A 17,678-nucleotide genomic window follows, 5' to 3' on the forward strand; every position below is an offset into this window, starting at 1 on the left:
GCCAGGTGAGGTGAGTGAAAACTTCTAGAAAGGAGAGGAGGGGTGGGGAAGAGAACATGTAGTCGTACATCCTATGCAACTCACACCCGAACACTTCCTCGGTTTGATTATGCTGTTGAAAATTCGGTTACGGTGATGGTAATTAGGTAAGCTGAAGTAGGCCATCTTTTACGCGAGAAATTTTTGAGGCAACAGAGGAACATTTAATTTTTTTTTCTCGTTTCCTCCATAAATCAGCTTTTGCTTCTTTTACCGTTTTGTGAGAGCAGTCCATGTTTTTTTTTTATCCGTGTAATTTCGGATGTCTGTGTGTTTAAAGCACACGATGCTAGCAGATGGTCGTGTAACGGATTTTTTTATGTGTATGTGGTGCTCTTGGGATTGGATACTACCGAGATGGGAGTAAACACACACAAACATACAAGCAAAACTCACACAAAAACATACCTACCCACTCATACTGACAAAGACGAACACAAACACACATACAAACATTGGCTACAACCACATACAAATATACAAGCAAAGGCAAACAAAAACACATATACATATATAAACACGCACTGAAACATACAAGCAAAGACAAACAAAAGCACATGCACTCACAAACACACAATCACACACAAAAACATGCGAACAAACTCACTAAGCGCGTATACACCTACATATACACACAATCAACCATACAGGCCTACAGATACTCACACATACAAGCAAACACACACAAACACAGTACCTACACTCACAAGTGACGAATGGTAAATGGTGCGGACTAAATGTTTTATGACTCAGCGGGCTCTGACTCTGGTTCAAACCCGATTCTACAACTGTATCTGTGTACCACTGTATCTGTGTACCACGGTATCTGTGTACCACCGTATCTGCGTACAATTGTATCTGTTTAGCATGGTATCTGTTTACAATTGTATCTGTTTAGCACGGTATCTGTGTACAAATGTATCTGTTTAGCATGGTATCTGTGTACAAATGTATCTGTTTAGCACGGTATCTGTGTACAATTGTATCTGTTTAGCACGGTATGTGTGTACAATTGTATCTGTTTAGCACGGTATCTGTGTACAATTGTATCTGTTTAGCACGGTACCTGTGTACAATTGTATCTGTCTACCATGGTATATGTATACCACGGTATCTGTGTACCACCGTATCTACCACTGTATACTGTATTGCCCCCCCCCCTCCCCCCACAAAAAAAAAGAGAAAAATGAAAATTAACATGACACTAAAACGACTTCAAGAAAAATAAAGGAAAAGAGATAATGTGCATTTTGGCAGATTAAGCTGTTAATATTTTTTTGTCTTTTAGTTTCTTTGTTATAATATTATAAATGGTTGAATTCACGTGCATCCTTTAGACTTGAACCAGAGCTCAAAGTGGTCGAGGGCTTAAAATCTCACATCCCGCCACTATAGAGGTCAGCGATAAATACTAGATTAGAGCGCTATTTTACAACAAAATGACACTTTTCATTCTAATAAGTCTATATCTTGCACATTTAGCAATTCGTGATGACTTGCCATATTGTGGGCAGTGGCGTCACTAGGTCGGGTGTCACGCGGTGCTGAGGGTGTCACACCCACCCCCTCCAACAATTTTATTATTTTATTATATTTTATTATATTCCGGACAAAATATTGTTTTGACGATACATTTTTAAATTTTTCTTCGTGCTGTCACAGCCCTAAACTGCGTCATCCCTTGTAGACTGCACCCCCGCACCCCCTTGTTACGCCACAGATTGTGGAGCGCATTAAAGCAAAGAACTATATTTTTGTACGAACTTTGCATTCTGTCTATATGCAGGTGGGTATGTCAATATTTTGTCTTCGGTCCAAGAGGTTGTGTTCTCCTCCAAAAGCAGCGTCTAGTCAAAATAACGCAGCGATCAACTGTGTTTCTTTCATGTTTCTCTTCAGGTGGGGTGGGATGTATCACAGCAAACATCACTAAAAGGTAGGACAAATATGAGTGGGGGAGGAGCTGTGTCTTAGCAGACATTTCTAAAAGGTAGGCCAAATATGAGGTAGATATCACTAAAAGGTAGGCCAAATATGAGGACTATGAGGTAGATATTGTGATAGATTGATGTTTCTATTAATGATACACTGACGATAAAGCCACGTTGATTGTTAACTAGTCTTTTATTCAGCTACCATCACGGAACAGGAACAGGAAGTCACATGCAGAGGCGTAGCGAGGGGGGGGGCATATTTCCCCGGGCGCCGACCTTAGGGGGGGGGGGCGCCAAATTGAAAGTTTGAGGGGGGGTGCAAATGAAAAGTTCGAGAGGGGGGGGGGTGCAAATCGAAAGTTTGAGGAGGGGGTGCAAATGAAAAGCTCGAGGGGGGTGCAAATCGAAAATTTGCTCCCGAGGGGGGCGCCAAATTGAAAGTATGTCCCAGGGCGCCGGGAAGGGTCGCTACGCCTCTGGTTGTATTGATACTAAATTGTTGGTTAGTAAATTTGGTAGAAGAAAAAAACTGTAGTAGTTGTCAGTTTGTGCGATGGTGAGTAACCATAAGTAACCTTGCTGTCAATGCTCAACAAAATCCTTGATTTCTTTCATGTCTGCTTTACACAATTTTTATAAAATTCACACTGGAACTACCCAATATAAATTCCCGATTATGTCACAAAAAGTCCTCGATTGTTTTAATCACCAGGGTTGAACTAATAGTAATGCAGAAAAGTAAAATAAAGCTGACCCTGACGTGATTTGAACACATAACCTTCTGATCTGGAGTCAGACGCGCTACCGTTGCGCCATAGAGCCACTTACAGATAATTGTTTGTGTATACATTTATATAAGCCAACACCCTTTAAATACTATAAACACGACACAACTATTCATTTCTCTATGCCCCTGTTTATTTATAGATTTTTCTACTGACATAATTTAACCCAGGTAGATGTGAAATTTCCTGGAAAATTCGCATTTTACAGGGAAACAACTCATACTAATTAACTAAATGGCTTTCTCTGTTACTTACTTGCTGCTATTTTGATATAAGTAATCTGGAAAATCGCACCAGCATAAAGAAAGGTTGTATAACTAAAACATAAACAAAACAAGAACATCATTGAAATTAAAGCAATATTTGCCCATTTATTAATAAAGTGTTCTGATCAATCTCATAAGCCATAACATTTAAGCACCAATAATACGTATTATAGTTTGATTCCCTAACAATTATTACTTCGACACCAATAAATATCGTTAAATCACAATTTTTAAAATACAAATAAAACGAAAAAAAAAAAATTAAAAAAATACTAATTTCTGCTTTCTATTGTTTATATTCGTTACGTTCTTTTTGAAAGGTTTTATACTAGTGTTGTGAATTCACTATATTTTTATGTTTTACATCATTCGTAATAGTCCCGATAATATTACAAATATTACGCCCCAAAATGTAGACACACTGTATAATTCTAGATTAAAATTTTAGCGAATAATAAAAATATATTTTTTTTTTGGATATCGATTCTGTTGCATTTTGTTTCTGATGTCATGTTATGACAAAATAAAAAATAAAAAATGCATACATACACATGTGGTCTATATATATATGGTAGTCACTAATAGAGGGGAATGTACTGTTTATGATTGATATTCCTATTTAAGAATCTCCAGGGATGTAGTGTTAACATAAAATTTATAAAATAACTTTTTATCGTATTTCTATTATTAGGTTGTCTTTGCATTTTAAAATTCGATCTTGACACTAACAAACAGAGGCGTAGCGAATAGGGGGGGGGGGGGGGGGCGGGGGGGGGGGACACATGTCCCCGGGCTCCGACCTTAGGGGGGGGGCGCCAAATTGAAAGCTTGAGGGGGGTGCAAATGAAAAGTTCGAGGGGGGGTGCAAATCGAAAGCTTGAGGGGGGTGCAAATGAAAAGTTCGAGGGGGGTGCAAATCGAAAGTTTGAGAAGGGGAGTGCAAATGAAAAGTTCGAGGGGGGGGGTGCAAATCGAAAGTTTGTCCCCGGGCGCCGGGAAGGGTCGCTACGCCTCTGGTCACATGACACACACACATATATATATATATATATATATATATATATATATATATATATATATATATATATATATATATATGTATGTATATATATATATATATAAGGGACATCACTCAAAACAACATTATAAATATAAGACTAATACAAGAAGAGTGAGTTCCCTTGACTTCACAATTCTCAATATATTACAGATATCACTAAAAGGTAGGCCAAATATGAGGACTATGAGGTAGATATCACTAAAGGGTAGGCCAAATATGAGGACTATGAGGTAGATATCACTAAAAGGTAGGCCAAATATGAGGTAGATATCACTAAAAGGTATCTCTAATGTGTGGTAGACATCACTAAAAGGTATGTCTAATTAGTGGAAGACATCACTAACTCAAAGGCGTGGTACAACAGACATCATTAAAAAAAAATAGGCATATTACGCAGGCTTTAAGGAACGATCTTGTCAACCTTTCAATGAATGTGTTGTTCTTTTTCTCCGTACCTACATCTGCCCCCTTACCCAAGAGATGACTGGAAGAAACTCTGCCTTTGTTGTAAGCTAGGGGACAATTTATGCTTCGCGGAGTCTAATGCTAACATCCGTCAGTGACCGGGAGGGGGGGGGGGGGAGGCTGACATTTCCTCTAACTTGTCTGTTTAATATTTTTTTAAAGGGCGCCAATAATTAGCCCCCTTCCCGTCCATTGTGGTCCGGTCAGCGTCTCCTTAGAACGGCACCAGTCTACCACGTATATCGGCCTTCACAAAATATGTAGAAGTCATTGCTTAAAAATTGGCCTACTTGTATAAATGAAAGCTTGTGTGTTCAATTTTGTTTTAAATTTATAGCACAGGTAAGCGTGAATTATTCTAATATGGATTTGTGTGCTTGATTTTGTTGTCAATAATTATCACAGGTATGCCAACATAATGTGTGTTTAGATAGGGTTTTTCTACTCGTAATGATGCCTTACTTCAATGAAAGGCCTAATTGGTTTACGTCATTGCAGCAGCACAATTTACACTTACCAGCCATTCTTTCACAAGGGGAAACATCTGGTAGCCTGACGGTCACGTGGTACAAAAAAATAGGTACAGCAGTACCTAAAAATAGCCCGTGGTTAAGAAAAATGCGCCGCAAATTTTAGTGTGGGCCAGGGTTACCAAATTGGCAACTTTTCAACATTTTGATCTGGTAACTCTGGAGTGGGCATTTTTTTTTTTAAACAGCGAGATTCCAAAATGTCAGACTTGACACTTCATCTTTGCTACGACCAAAATTAAACAAGGCATCATTTATGTACTGAGTTTAACAACAGCTAAACCCCCGGCAGCGCTCTGCACGTGGTTTAACTAAATAAACACTACTAACTATTGTAGGCTAAAACCTCTCCAAAATAACAAAACAGAATGGCACGTGAACCAAAATTCTTAGCCAGAATAACATTCAACTACGATGAAAACACGTTAATCTTATCCAAACCCACTAAGCAAAATGGTGCTCGTCTGTGTAGACCTATGACTTAATGATGATTGATAAGTCGATTTATAACCTCTTCCACAATTTTATAACACTACGTAGCAAAAAAAAAGCTAGACCCCCTAACTCTCATATAATTAACTAGCGTACCCCGCCGCATTGCTGCAATCTCAGATGAAAATAAATTAAAGCTGATGCAACACGTTAAGGCGATTTCATCAAAGCGTTACCTATCGTGTAGTTTCTTCAGACAAGCAACACTGTTTTCTAAAACTGAGTTATTTAATTGTTAACAATGCTGGCACAATAGTTCTTGGGTCGTAGTTAGGTTTGTAATGTCCACATTACCATATAGACGTCCCAGGTGTGTTGTTTGAATACCTTGGTTGAACGTTAAAAAACCTCGGCAATTTGGAGATAGAACACCATTCTACGACCGCCTAGTGTACAGTGCGTCGTGTGCGCTCTCGAGATCCTACGGCTACTCTAACACATGGGCGCCGCGGGTGTGACCCCTGGTTCGAGCTAGTCATCCTAATATATAGAAGCCCATTTGCTCACTTCACTCTTTCTCTCTCCTCTATCTGCAACATATTTTCCGAAGCTATGAGATCAGTATCTTCAGCAGCTATATATGAGAATTTAATGATGCGGACTTTAGTTGAAAATAATATGTTGAATGTATTAAATGTAAAAACTAAATTTTATTTAAAGACGGAAAATGAAAATAAAGGCATATTCGAATGTAGAAACAACTTTAATTATGCAACCGGAGAAGTGTTTATGGTTGTTACAAGAACATATAATATCTATCTATATATATAATTCTCTTCTTCGAGCCGTTAGAAAACAAGCTGCAAACGCTCTCCCTACCTCCCCACCCCTACATGGTTTTAGTGAGCTGTGTTCACTCTAAATGTTTACAAGCAGAGCCAACGATTTTAAACGTAGGGGGGGGGGGGGAGGAGGGGGGGAAGGAAGGGGGGGTTATGGTCCTTAACGAGCTACTTATAGTGTTTTAAAGAAATATTTTCAGTGTCAGCGTTGGTACTGTCGAATTCACAAATTATGAATTATTGAAAATTAGAAACAACTAAATAGCGGCGTATGTTATGCCGCGGGCCGGCTCTTATAATATACTAGCCGTCCCGGCCAGGCCCTGCTCTGGCTTCTGTGAAAAACCTTTCTGTTAAAGACCATTACCTGTGTGTTTAGTAATCATCATAAACCCGGCATTGCACACCCAAACCCAAACCAAAACAACAAAACGCAAACATAAAGCTAACACAATTACAAATACAAACGAAAACAAAAACCTAACAACTAACCCAACCACAACCACAAACACCAATACGAACACAAAGAAAAAAAACAAACGAAAAAGCAAACGAAAACAAACCAAATCCAAATGCAAAACCAACCACAAACCCAAAGAAAAAAACAAAAACGAAAAAACAAACGAAAACAAACCAAATACAAACGCAAAACCAACCACAAACACAAATACAAACACAAACGCAAAGAAGATAAAACACAAACGAAAACGAAAAAAGAAAGAACAAAAACGAACCAAATCAAAACGCAACCACTAACGCAAACCCAACCTAAACACAAAGAAAACACTAACGCGAACATAAACGCACAGTGCTCAGAGTCTAGCCCGGGGCGGAATCGCCTGTTTCAGCTTAATAAACGACTACAGTACCCCAACTTATTCATAGTCTTTTGCACTCACTTTAATGAACGTAGGCGCGAAACCGAACACGGGAGGCCCGGGACCCCAAATAGCACCCTGTCTGGGCGCCAGAGGACGCACCATGACGTCACCGCCTGATTGAACTTAGTAAACGACTATAGTACATAACTTATTCATAGTCTTTTGAACTCACGCGAACGTATATACCATAGCGTACACCGGAAGGCCCGGGGCGCCAAATAGCACCCTGTCGGGGTGCCGAAGGACGCCCGGATTTGATTCACTTAAAGACTATAGTAACCTTTCTTACCCATAGTCTATCGCACTGTTAAAAACAAAACTATGCAGCATAGCGCTCACATGATAGCCCAGGGTGCCTAATCGAACCGTGCAAGGGCGCCGGCGGACGCGCCTGTTTCAATTTAGTGAACAAAAATTATAATACTCCAAGCTTATCCGTAAATGGAAAGAAATAAACATATAGGATTTGTAGGACCTGGCTTATTAAATGTTATTGATTTAAAAAAAAAATATTGAACAGTATGTTCAGTGTATAGAATAAATAAAAGGCAGTGTTAAAAATACCTAACGACATTGCACGTAATCAATCCCCGCTAATTATGTAATTATTTTTTTTTTCTTAACACCTAAAACAAAGTAATAAAATGTAAATTCTTTCTTCTTAAGAATTTTTTTTATTAAAGGGAAGTAACTGTGCAGTCAATACATTTCCGACACAATTTTAGAAATTTTATAAACGTCGATACACTTTTTAAAAATTTTATGTCGTGTTCATAATTGAAAATTATTCTTCTAAGTAAATAGAATGAAAATTGTTTTTAAAGACTTTCAATGGTAATTTTTTGACTCGTAAATTTAGACTATGAGCACGATAAAAAATCTAACACTTAAATCCATAGAACTGTCAACGACAAACTTTTTTGCCACACGTTACAGAACTGAGCTTTATATATTAGATAAGTATCACAAAAACTATCACTGGCAAAATGACGTCACATGTAATTTACACTGTAACAGAGAAAAACATCTTTTCGAAACAATGCTAATAAAAATTTTAAACTACGGAAAGTACACAACACTAATGGCATCTTTGATTTTAGGATAAAAAATATAATTAAAAATAGAATATCGAAAATGACACACAATACTAATGATGTGAATGATATCTTCAATAATATTCGCTTCCTACATCTTCCAGTTTTAGAATATGAAGACATGAATAATTTCATTCAAATTTAATTTAAATCTTTACATCTACATACGAAGACGTGCGCTATGAAATGAATACAATTTTCTAGGCCAAAAATAATAAAATAAATTACTTTGAAAACCAACAGAAATACTATTCAATAGCCGGGTTTTAACTGAATCATTTATGTTACTTAATCAGTGTGGGCATTTAATATGGCGTTGTGTTGATTAATAATGTATATATTTTGTTTTAATTTTTCTAATTGGTATTGGTAGCCTATGTTATATTAAATGTGTCGGATTTTTAGCTATTTAGTTATTTCTTTGCTTTTTCACCTATATCGTTCAACGTGCAGTAAAGCACATTGCGTTTTGACCAATAACTATTTTATAAAATATATTTCTCAAACAGGTATAATACTTAAAACATATAGGCTGAATTCACGTGTTATAGTAGCCCACCGTATCCCTAGTGTAGGACGCTCTTTAAAAAAAGAATGTAGGCGCCATATAGTTCACGGGGGGGGGGGGGGGGGGGGCGAGCCCGGAGTGCTCTAGGTCACTCGACCGCCGGAGCGCCGATGCAGTTTGTTTTAGTATCCCTTACCCCTTGAACAGGACGCCTGGTGCTAAGATAGGCGCGGGGGAAATCGGGGCGCCAAAACACCGCCACTCCGATATTACATTTTTATGACAGAAATCTTCTCAGGAATATTTTCAACTACTTCCTAATGTCTCATGACGATCGCATGAATGGTGTAGTGATTCATACAAGACAAACCCACCAGAGTTTCTTCCAGGCATCTCTTCGGAGGGGGGGGGGCGAACATTTTTACCGCCCCCCCCCCCCCCCGAACGAAATGAAATTTATATAATTTATATAGAAAATATATACTTTTAACAGTGTCCGCCCCCCCACCCCACCCCCGGAGAAAGTCTACCGCCCCCCCCCCCCCCCCCCGGAGAAAAAAGTCTCGAAGAAACACTGAAACCCACATACTTCCATTTTTATATAGCCATTATTGATTCACAAAACTCTATTTCCCTCTCCATATATTATAATTCTAACGAAAATTACTAAATGAAAAGGCTACCAGGTAGCTGTTTCTTAATCCTCCACGTATCATATAAATACAAAAGTACGCCCCCCCCCCTCTCCCATTCTCCATTTAGTGCTGTACTCCGTGCTAGCATTGTTCAAACTAAACATGGTAAACATTAAACCTTCCCTCTCACCTTCTGACGACAGGGGAACAAACTTAAATTATGACTTCGACTTATGTGACGATAAGCAGGCATGCACAGGCGGTCACCATAAAGTATTTTAGGCTAGGGTAAATTGGCGTCACATCTCTTTGGGGGATACTTATTTCTGTTCGTTTCCTCTCCAGCTTACGGCAGAGTTGATGTTTTGTCTTAATATAATTTTCAGCTTTTTAAACAGGCTATATCAATAAAAAAAATGTAGTTTTTATCTACCAGCAGATCTATTAACTCGGGAGTAAATAAAACATTTCAATTAATATTCATGGGGCCGATCAAGAAAAAAATTTACACAACATCGGTAGCTTTTGACTCCGCTTTTGTCAATGTCAGTATGCAGTGGCTAGTAGTCGGTAAAATAAAACTGCGATGCTACATCCGGAAATAAAATATTAAAGGGAGGCTATTTGTTTACAATAGTGACGGCAGAAAATGTATTTAGATTCTAGTTCTGTCTAGGCCATGTCCATGTTTGTTGCTGTCTTGTGTGAATGAATGTTTACTTGTTTTATGAATCTTTTTACATCATGAACGAAAACAGAAAATTTAAAACAGAATTAAGATAATAAAAATCAATATAATAATATAATTAATATGATGGGGAAAATGTTCAGCAAAATCAAGCGTAACACTAACAGAAGTGCCGGGTATGTACACGACAATTGACATGTACTAAAAATATATCTATACATAGTAATAAAGTATAATAATTAAAATGAATTAGCAATTTAAATACTATTAAAGGCAAAACAAAACTACTATAGGACTGTGTACTACATAATTAATAAAATAATATTATAATAGGCTTAAAAATTTAAATTATTAATGTGTTAATAATTAGCGCCCCTAAAAATATTAGACTAAATATTTGTCAATTAATAACATTTAGGCCTATAGATATGATCATTTATTAGATTAGATCTATGGCTTATTAAATTCCAATGTCCTCTCGGGCTCTCTCTCTCTATTCCATATTTCTTTATATTTTGGAAATTATTAAATTATTTCAGTATTAATACATTATTAACAAGTCAAACAAGTTTTAATATATCTTTTGTTGTAAAGTTAACAATTGTCAATTTAATGAAAAAATAATTCCCAGGTCATCCCACCCAGCATCTACAGCAGCAGCTGCTGAGAAAGTTATAGGTGATCATTATACTTTTGGCGATTCAGGCTGTGATGGTTACAATGGCTGCAAGTTACAACACATTGATGCTGTTGTTAGTGTAGCATGTATAAAGCCAGATTTGGCTCTGTCAGGAAGTAAAGACAAGGTTTATTTTTTTAAAAATATTTCTAGAATAATCTTATAAATAAAACCTTTAACTGTTATTAAAAATTTGAAACTTTTAGAAATAAAATACCTTGGTATTAGTTTCATGTAGAAAGAATCTATATATATAATTCTCTTCTGGGATCAGTTAGAAAACAAGCTGCAAGTGCGCCTTTGCAGTCCCCTCTCTTCCTCTCTATCACTACTACCCCCACCCCACCCCCCACATGATCTGGTGAGCGGTGATCACTCTGTTTACATTTTACAATCACAGAGACGGGTTTGGTGACGGCTATTAGGGGCAGATAATTTAGTTTGAAACTATTTTAAACTTAGAGGAGGTAACTAAGAGGAGGCTGCTTTCACGTGGGGGGGGGGGGGGTAGTGTTTTTAAGCAAATATTTTCAATGGCAGCATTGGTACTGTCGAATTCACAAATTATAAATTACTGAAAAGTAGAAAAAAAAACAACTAAATAGCGGCGTATGATACACAGCGGGTCGGCTCGTATCAATTAATACTCTTGAGAAGTTCTGGTTGGAAAATTTGAGGCAGAAAGCTTTCTAAAACTTAATTATAAATGATATAAAATAATTGGCCCTCAACGAAAGATGTCAAATACTGCTCACTCAAATAATCACCTTTGAATTAGGTATGCCAAACTGATTTTTTAAAATGGACCCAGAGCTTTTTTGAAAGATGATATGCCAAGAACTCAAGATTTAAAGATAGTGAATACCAAATTTGTTCATATATCTCAAGAAGTGAAAAAGTTATGACATCCTAAAAAGTGCAGTGTTTGGAGGGTTATATCTGTAAAAGTATATGACACAAACTCAATCTTTTGAACCCAACAGATCTAGCTATAATATTTTAGGAAACGTGGGCAATAACTGTGTTTTTGCCGTCCGCTTGACATACCTATTTTAATGTGACTCAATATTTAATTAAGAATAAAAGTATCTTTATTTTGTTAATACAGTTTTGTATTATTCTTATGATTAATTTCATCACAGTGTGTTGTGTTGTATGATTATAAAAACAAAAAGCAGTTGAACAGATGGGACTGTCACTCAAGTGCAATAACAAGGGTAGGTTCTATTCATTTTTTTTACAAAGCTATTGTATATTTTAACCTTGAAATGTAATCAGATTGTTCATCTTTAGTTTAACTAGAAACCATTTGAAGAAAATAAAGTAATTTAGAGACTTGAATGTTGCTTATAGGCAGGTAAAAAAAGAGTATCTTTGTTTTGTGAACTCATTCTATGAAAGATAGTGAGGTGAGCATCAAGCTTACTTTACTTTCCAAGGGAAAGCCAGGAACTCATTAGAGCTGAGTGGACTCAGTGATGTCCCTATTAATTAATTTTCAGGAACAGAATTGTAGACTTAAAGGTTTGCAAACCCTATCTCTTAACATTGACCATGAAAATTAGTTATTTATTCCTTAGGTGTTATACGGAGCAGCCTCAAATAAGATTTTTAGCAGCTCAAGAGACAAAACAATAAAGCTTTGGCACAAAGATAATTTAAATGTGGAGAGGGAATTTTCTGGTCATTCTCTAGTGGTAACGGCTATACATGTAAATTCTAGTATGTATCCAAAGCTTTCTTTTTTAAAATACTAATTAATTAATTTTAAAATTACAAAATAAACTCCATAATATTAATACCATTTTCTTTCACAAAAATACATTGATTTTGGAAAACATTTATTCGGTGATTTATTGTGTGTCACATTCAAGCAAAGTATGTATCTCTCCAAACCTATTATCCCAAAAAATAAAAATAAATAGGTGTAATTTTGTTTCTCTGACCATGATCGAGTCGGCAAAGCTCATGGTTGATAAAATTCGAAAAAAAGTCTTGAGTTCAAACCCTCTGGCAGATAAGGCTCGATCCCTTCCAACACTAAAAATTAAGAACGAAGAAGAAGAAGAAAGAAGTGTTTCTCTGACTAAGGCATATGATACAAAGGGATAGTGTGGTCCGCATTTTTTATTCTTCAATGTTATCTTGAGGATATATGTTAACAACTTTATAAAATGAGTGTCCTGTTAATTGATGTGTTCATAACTTGACATACTCCCAGATGATATATTTTAGATAAATTACCTTTGATGACGCTAGGTAACAGCTACCTGTGCAGTGGGTCAAGGGACAACACAGTCAAGTTATGGGACATAGAATCTGGTTCATGTCTTAAATCTAACAACATTCCACAAAACCTGGTATGCCTACTTAAAATAGTATTCTATACATTACTAATGTCATATTTAGGTGAGAAATTTGTCTTCATCTTGCTTCATATTATGCTAATATTATCATAATTAAAGTAATTTATTTAAAATAAAAATGGCTCAGAAATCTTTTAATCATAGAGGTTCTAATAGATAACTATGTGGTAATTTACTTTCATCAAGGTTCTAAATGACTTAAGAGGAATTTAAAATATTTTTTTTGTGATAAACACAAATTTTGTGGAGTTTATGTTTTTTAATAGCTAATAAAAAAGATTTTTGTTTAATATTTGTAATCACATAATAAGGGACAAATATAAAACTAAGCTATAAGGGCTTATAATATTATTAAACAGGTTACAGATTTGAAATTTATGCCAGGGGATGCTACCATTGTCCAGACAGGAGAAGATAAAGAAGTTAGGTACTGCAGAGTTCAGTTTCCTGAACATTTTTTTTCCCAAGTATCTAAACACTTATTTGTGTTAACAATTTAAAGATTGTATGGTTTTACAATGTAATTAATGTGATGCTGATTTTTTTTCCAAATTTAGAGTATTTGATACTCGCACGTTACAGCCAGTGTTCAGCTTTCCCAAAAAACAGTACATCCAGATGTGTTGTGATGTGGATAAGAGTGGCCATTACATCATCTCATCCAGTAATGGATTCTCTGGCAATGGTTGTGAGTTAACGGTAGGTCATGCATGTTTCAGAATGTACACAATGTAAAAATCCAGTAGGTCATGCATGTTTCAGAATGTACACAATGTAAAAAACCAGTAGGTCATGCATGTTTCAGAATGTACACAATGTAAAAAACCAGTAGGTCATGCATGTTTCAGAATGTACACAATGTAAAAAACCAGTAGGTCATGCATGTTTCAGAATGTACACAATGTAAAAACCAGTAGGTCATGCATGTTTCAGAATGTACACAATGTTAAAAACCAGTAGGTCATGCATGTTTCAGAATGTACACAATGTTAAAAACCAGTAGGTCATGCATGTTTCAGAATGTACACAATGTAAAAAACCAGTATAAGCAACATTTAGATGGTAGCACAATAAATTCTTTAAATAAATTGATATCATTTTTTTAAAGTGGCATTTAGAATAAGCTTTACTATATTTGAACTACATATCTTCATAATATATTAAGAAAATAAGAATTCAAACATTTTGGTTTAGACCAATTGATGATGGAAAAGTTAAAAAAAACAGAAAAATAGTCTGCAAATTAGCAACATAACTGAATTATACCCATAATATAAATTGATAAGGAAGACCAGAGCTGCCTACTGTGCTAGCCTAAGCATCAATATTTTTTTCTTCCTTTCTGTAAGTGATTCGTTTGTCTTGAGTCATTGTTGCGAAGCAGGATGAGGTCAACACTTGAGTATGTTTGACAATTAACCAACACGAATTCTGTGTATGATTATATCTTAATTTCTTGCTGAACAGACATCACTAATCTATGGCTGTTTATGAGAAAATAGACCACTAATTTTCCTAATCCCACCTTTATACCTCCTATCCTCAAAGTTCTTCCTGTGATATATGTTGCTTTCCTCCCCATTGTTCCTAAGCTACAGAATTGTGTGCCAATGTAATGAAAACAAACTATAGTTTTAAGGGTAATGTAAACATGTAAATAAAAGGGACGCTAATTTAAAACTACACAAATACTAATATGTAACAATCCTAACAGTCATATCATTTAAAAAAGGTACCAAATAACCTTTAACTGTTTCTTTTTGTTCCTTGTTCGTATTTAGTTATGGGATATGAGGACAAGAAAACTCCACAAAGAATTCTTTGGCCATCGTGAAGCTGTAGAGGCTTGCATGTTTGTACCTGGCACTCAGCAGCTTGCATCAGCATCTCGTGACTTGACTGTTAAAATCTGGAACATGTCCACAGGAGGTGAGGGCACTGTGTGAGATAATATCATAGATAGGTTCCTTTATGCAGGTAATGCATGTACATTCAGACAGAGTTTCAGCAAGAAAAAAAGATCCAATATTGTCTGTTGTATTAAATTTAAAGTAACAAGCTGATCCGCGACGTAGTATACGCCGACATCTAGTTGTTTTATTTTTCTACTTATCAGCAATTCATAATTTATGAATTCAACACTACCCCTTCCCGGCCTCCCTCCCCCCCCCCCCCCCCAGTAAAAGCAGCCGTTTACAGACAAAGAAAAGATCAATCAGAAATTGTTACCTCCCACAGTTTCAAATAGTTTAATACTAAATTATCTGCCCCTAATAGCCGTCACTAACCCGGCTCTACGATTGTAAAGATTCGGGGTCGAACACAGTGCACCTGACAGGTGGGGATGATGGTGGTGGCTAAGCTGCGTGGTGTTTTCTATGGTCTCCATGAAGAGAATTATATATATAGATACTAGCCCATTGTAATGCACATGAATAAAACTAATGGTAACTAGATCTTTTAATAGCAAAGTATCAAAGTAAATTATTGAGGTTAAAAATAAAAACACCAATGATAGGCCAAATGTAAAATGTCTATATTATAATAAAGTACAGAAGAATGAAGGTGCTGAAGTGATATCCCATAAAAGATGGCTAACTAATTATCACATCACATTTACAAGGTTGTATTCTTATCCATGTTTTTCATCTTACAACACATTTAAGCTAATAAGGTAAGGTAGATTGCAGTTTTATTAAACTATGTAATTTGAGTTAATGTAAGCCCACAATTTTCCTGTAAGTGTATTCATGCACCTTCTAAAATGAATTCTATAACTGTTTATTCTGTAGTTATTGAAGCTGAATGTATACTAAGTGGTTGTGGCCCCTTGACATCCCTAGCAGCTAATGATGATGGAAGGTATGTAGCCTTGTGTGAGAAATGTGTTAATGTGGTATAGTTCCAACTTAGTTGACCTATACACAAACCTACATATTTCCATTTATATTCCTTTTATGCACTTATATATTATTATTATTATGTCGACATGATAGTGCTTTAACATTAAATGTTGATTTTTACCTTAAGTCTGTAGGATGTGAAATAGAATGTTTTTATGGCTAAAAGATTTTTTTATTGATGTCCACACAAATAAATTGAATATATTTCAACCTGGCCACATCTAACTTAGAAACCCTCTTACCTTTATTATTGGTTTCCTTCTACTCAGTACTGCAAAATGCTTCAGATTGTTTTATTATATAGTTACCATTATTTAAAAAAAATATTAACACAAGAATACTGGTTAAATTTTGATATCATAAAGTTCACATAGACCTGTACACAGAATACTTCTTATGCTGAACTAATGATGAGTGTAATGTAAACATAGTATTGGAGCCAAACAACCCCATATTATATCCTTGAGTTGTACATAACTCCTTTCCTAGACATCATTCATGCGGGATCCGTATTTATAATGAGAAGCCAGTGTATTATAACAACAATCCAACACGGAATACCTGTTGGGTGACTTAAAAGCAATCCTTATTTTTGTATTCCCACATCCTTATAGAAATTATTAGTACAAGATTTAAATACTATGACCAATTGTCTTCCACAGCTTACTGGTAGGTTCATTCAATCAAGGTGTTCAGTTGTTGCAGTTACAGAACAATTCACTGACCAAGCTGATGCATTTTTAACAGTTGTGTTCCAACATCTAGAGTCACTATAAAAAGGATTTGATGCTGTCACTCCTACATTTAAATTACATATAAGCTGTTTATCATTTGTTGTTGTAAAGAATTCAGTTTTAAAATGATATTAAAATGTTTGACAGTTTATAGCTTAATCATTTAATCTGTACATATCCTTCACCTAGTTGTATATTTAAATATTTTTTAATTAGATTTTTAGTAAAAAATGTCATTCAATTCTACACAGGAATGTTAAAAAATGTTTAATTTACTGAAAGCTTTTTATGTGCTCATTAGATTAGAATAAAGAATATTATTTTTATTCTCTTCTCATGTTACAGTATACCACAGGTTTTGCTATAATTATATATTCTACTTTTTAGTGTTTACATTTTAAAGTATTTTATAGATTAGTTTATAGCTGATAATGATTAACTTGTTAAAAATGTCTTAGGTAACCTGATTCCATTAAATCAAAATCACTTTGGTCACACAAAACTGAAGTCATTTTATTCCCATTTTATGGCAGGTCCAGGTTTGGCTTTTTTTCTGTGACTCATTGTACCAGTATTGTATTTATTTTGTGATAGCTTATCATTTTGCCTATGTAGCTAACAGTTGATACTATTCACAATTAGTTCATCTTTTTAATTTTACTAGAAAATTAAAGATCAATTTGTGCAAATCATCCTCTTTGTCAAGGTTTGAATTTTGATTGTTTTATCATTGTAAAAAAATATCAGACAAGAATAAATAAATATTTTTCACTTCTCAATTGTCAAGTTAATTACATTCAACCACTATCATCACCAAGTTAACTAATTCAGCCACTA

General features: G+C 35.5%; 1 protein-coding gene and 1 non-coding gene across 2 annotated transcripts; one reads left to right on the forward strand and one right to left on the reverse strand.

Annotated features, from left to right (window-relative positions):
• Positions 1-52: 52 nt before the first annotated feature.
• Positions 53-17,606, forward strand: LOC131932322 (WD repeat-containing protein 31). The gene is made up of 10 exons (XM_059289215.1): positions 53-146; positions 10,791-10,965; positions 11,981-12,055; positions 12,419-12,560; positions 13,098-13,198; positions 13,564-13,631; positions 13,762-13,903; positions 14,986-15,133; positions 15,997-16,066; positions 16,770-17,606. The coding sequence occupies exons 1-10, from the start codon at positions 136-138 to the stop codon at positions 16,849-16,851; spliced, it is 1,014 nt and encodes a 337-aa protein (XP_059145198.1). The 5' UTR covers positions 53-135; the 3' UTR covers positions 16,852-17,606.
• Trnaw-cca (transfer RNA tryptophan (anticodon CCA)) lies at positions 2,724-2,795 on the reverse strand. Its single transcript has one exon. It is a non-coding gene; the product is annotated as a tRNA-Trp (tRNA).
• Positions 17,607-17,678: the final 72 nt, after the last annotated feature.

This window comes from Physella acuta, unplaced genomic scaffold (assembly GCF_028476545.2).
Source record: "Physella acuta isolate Inbredline_101_S28 unplaced genomic scaffold, ASM2847654v3 ptg002137l, whole genome shotgun sequence".
In the NCBI taxonomy this organism is placed as follows: domain Eukaryota; kingdom Metazoa; phylum Mollusca; class Gastropoda; family Physidae; genus Physella; species Physella acuta.

Coding starts and splice junctions, on each gene's coding strand:
- LOC131932322 (XM_059289215.1), top strand. Junction 13,904..14,985: donor GCAATGGTTGTGAGTTAACG/GTAGGTCATGCA, acceptor GTTCGTATTTAG/TTATGGGATATGAGGACAAG. Junction 15,134..15,996: donor CTGGAACATGTCCACAGGAG/GTGAGGGCACTG, acceptor TTTATTCTGTAG/TTATTGAAGCTGAATGTATA.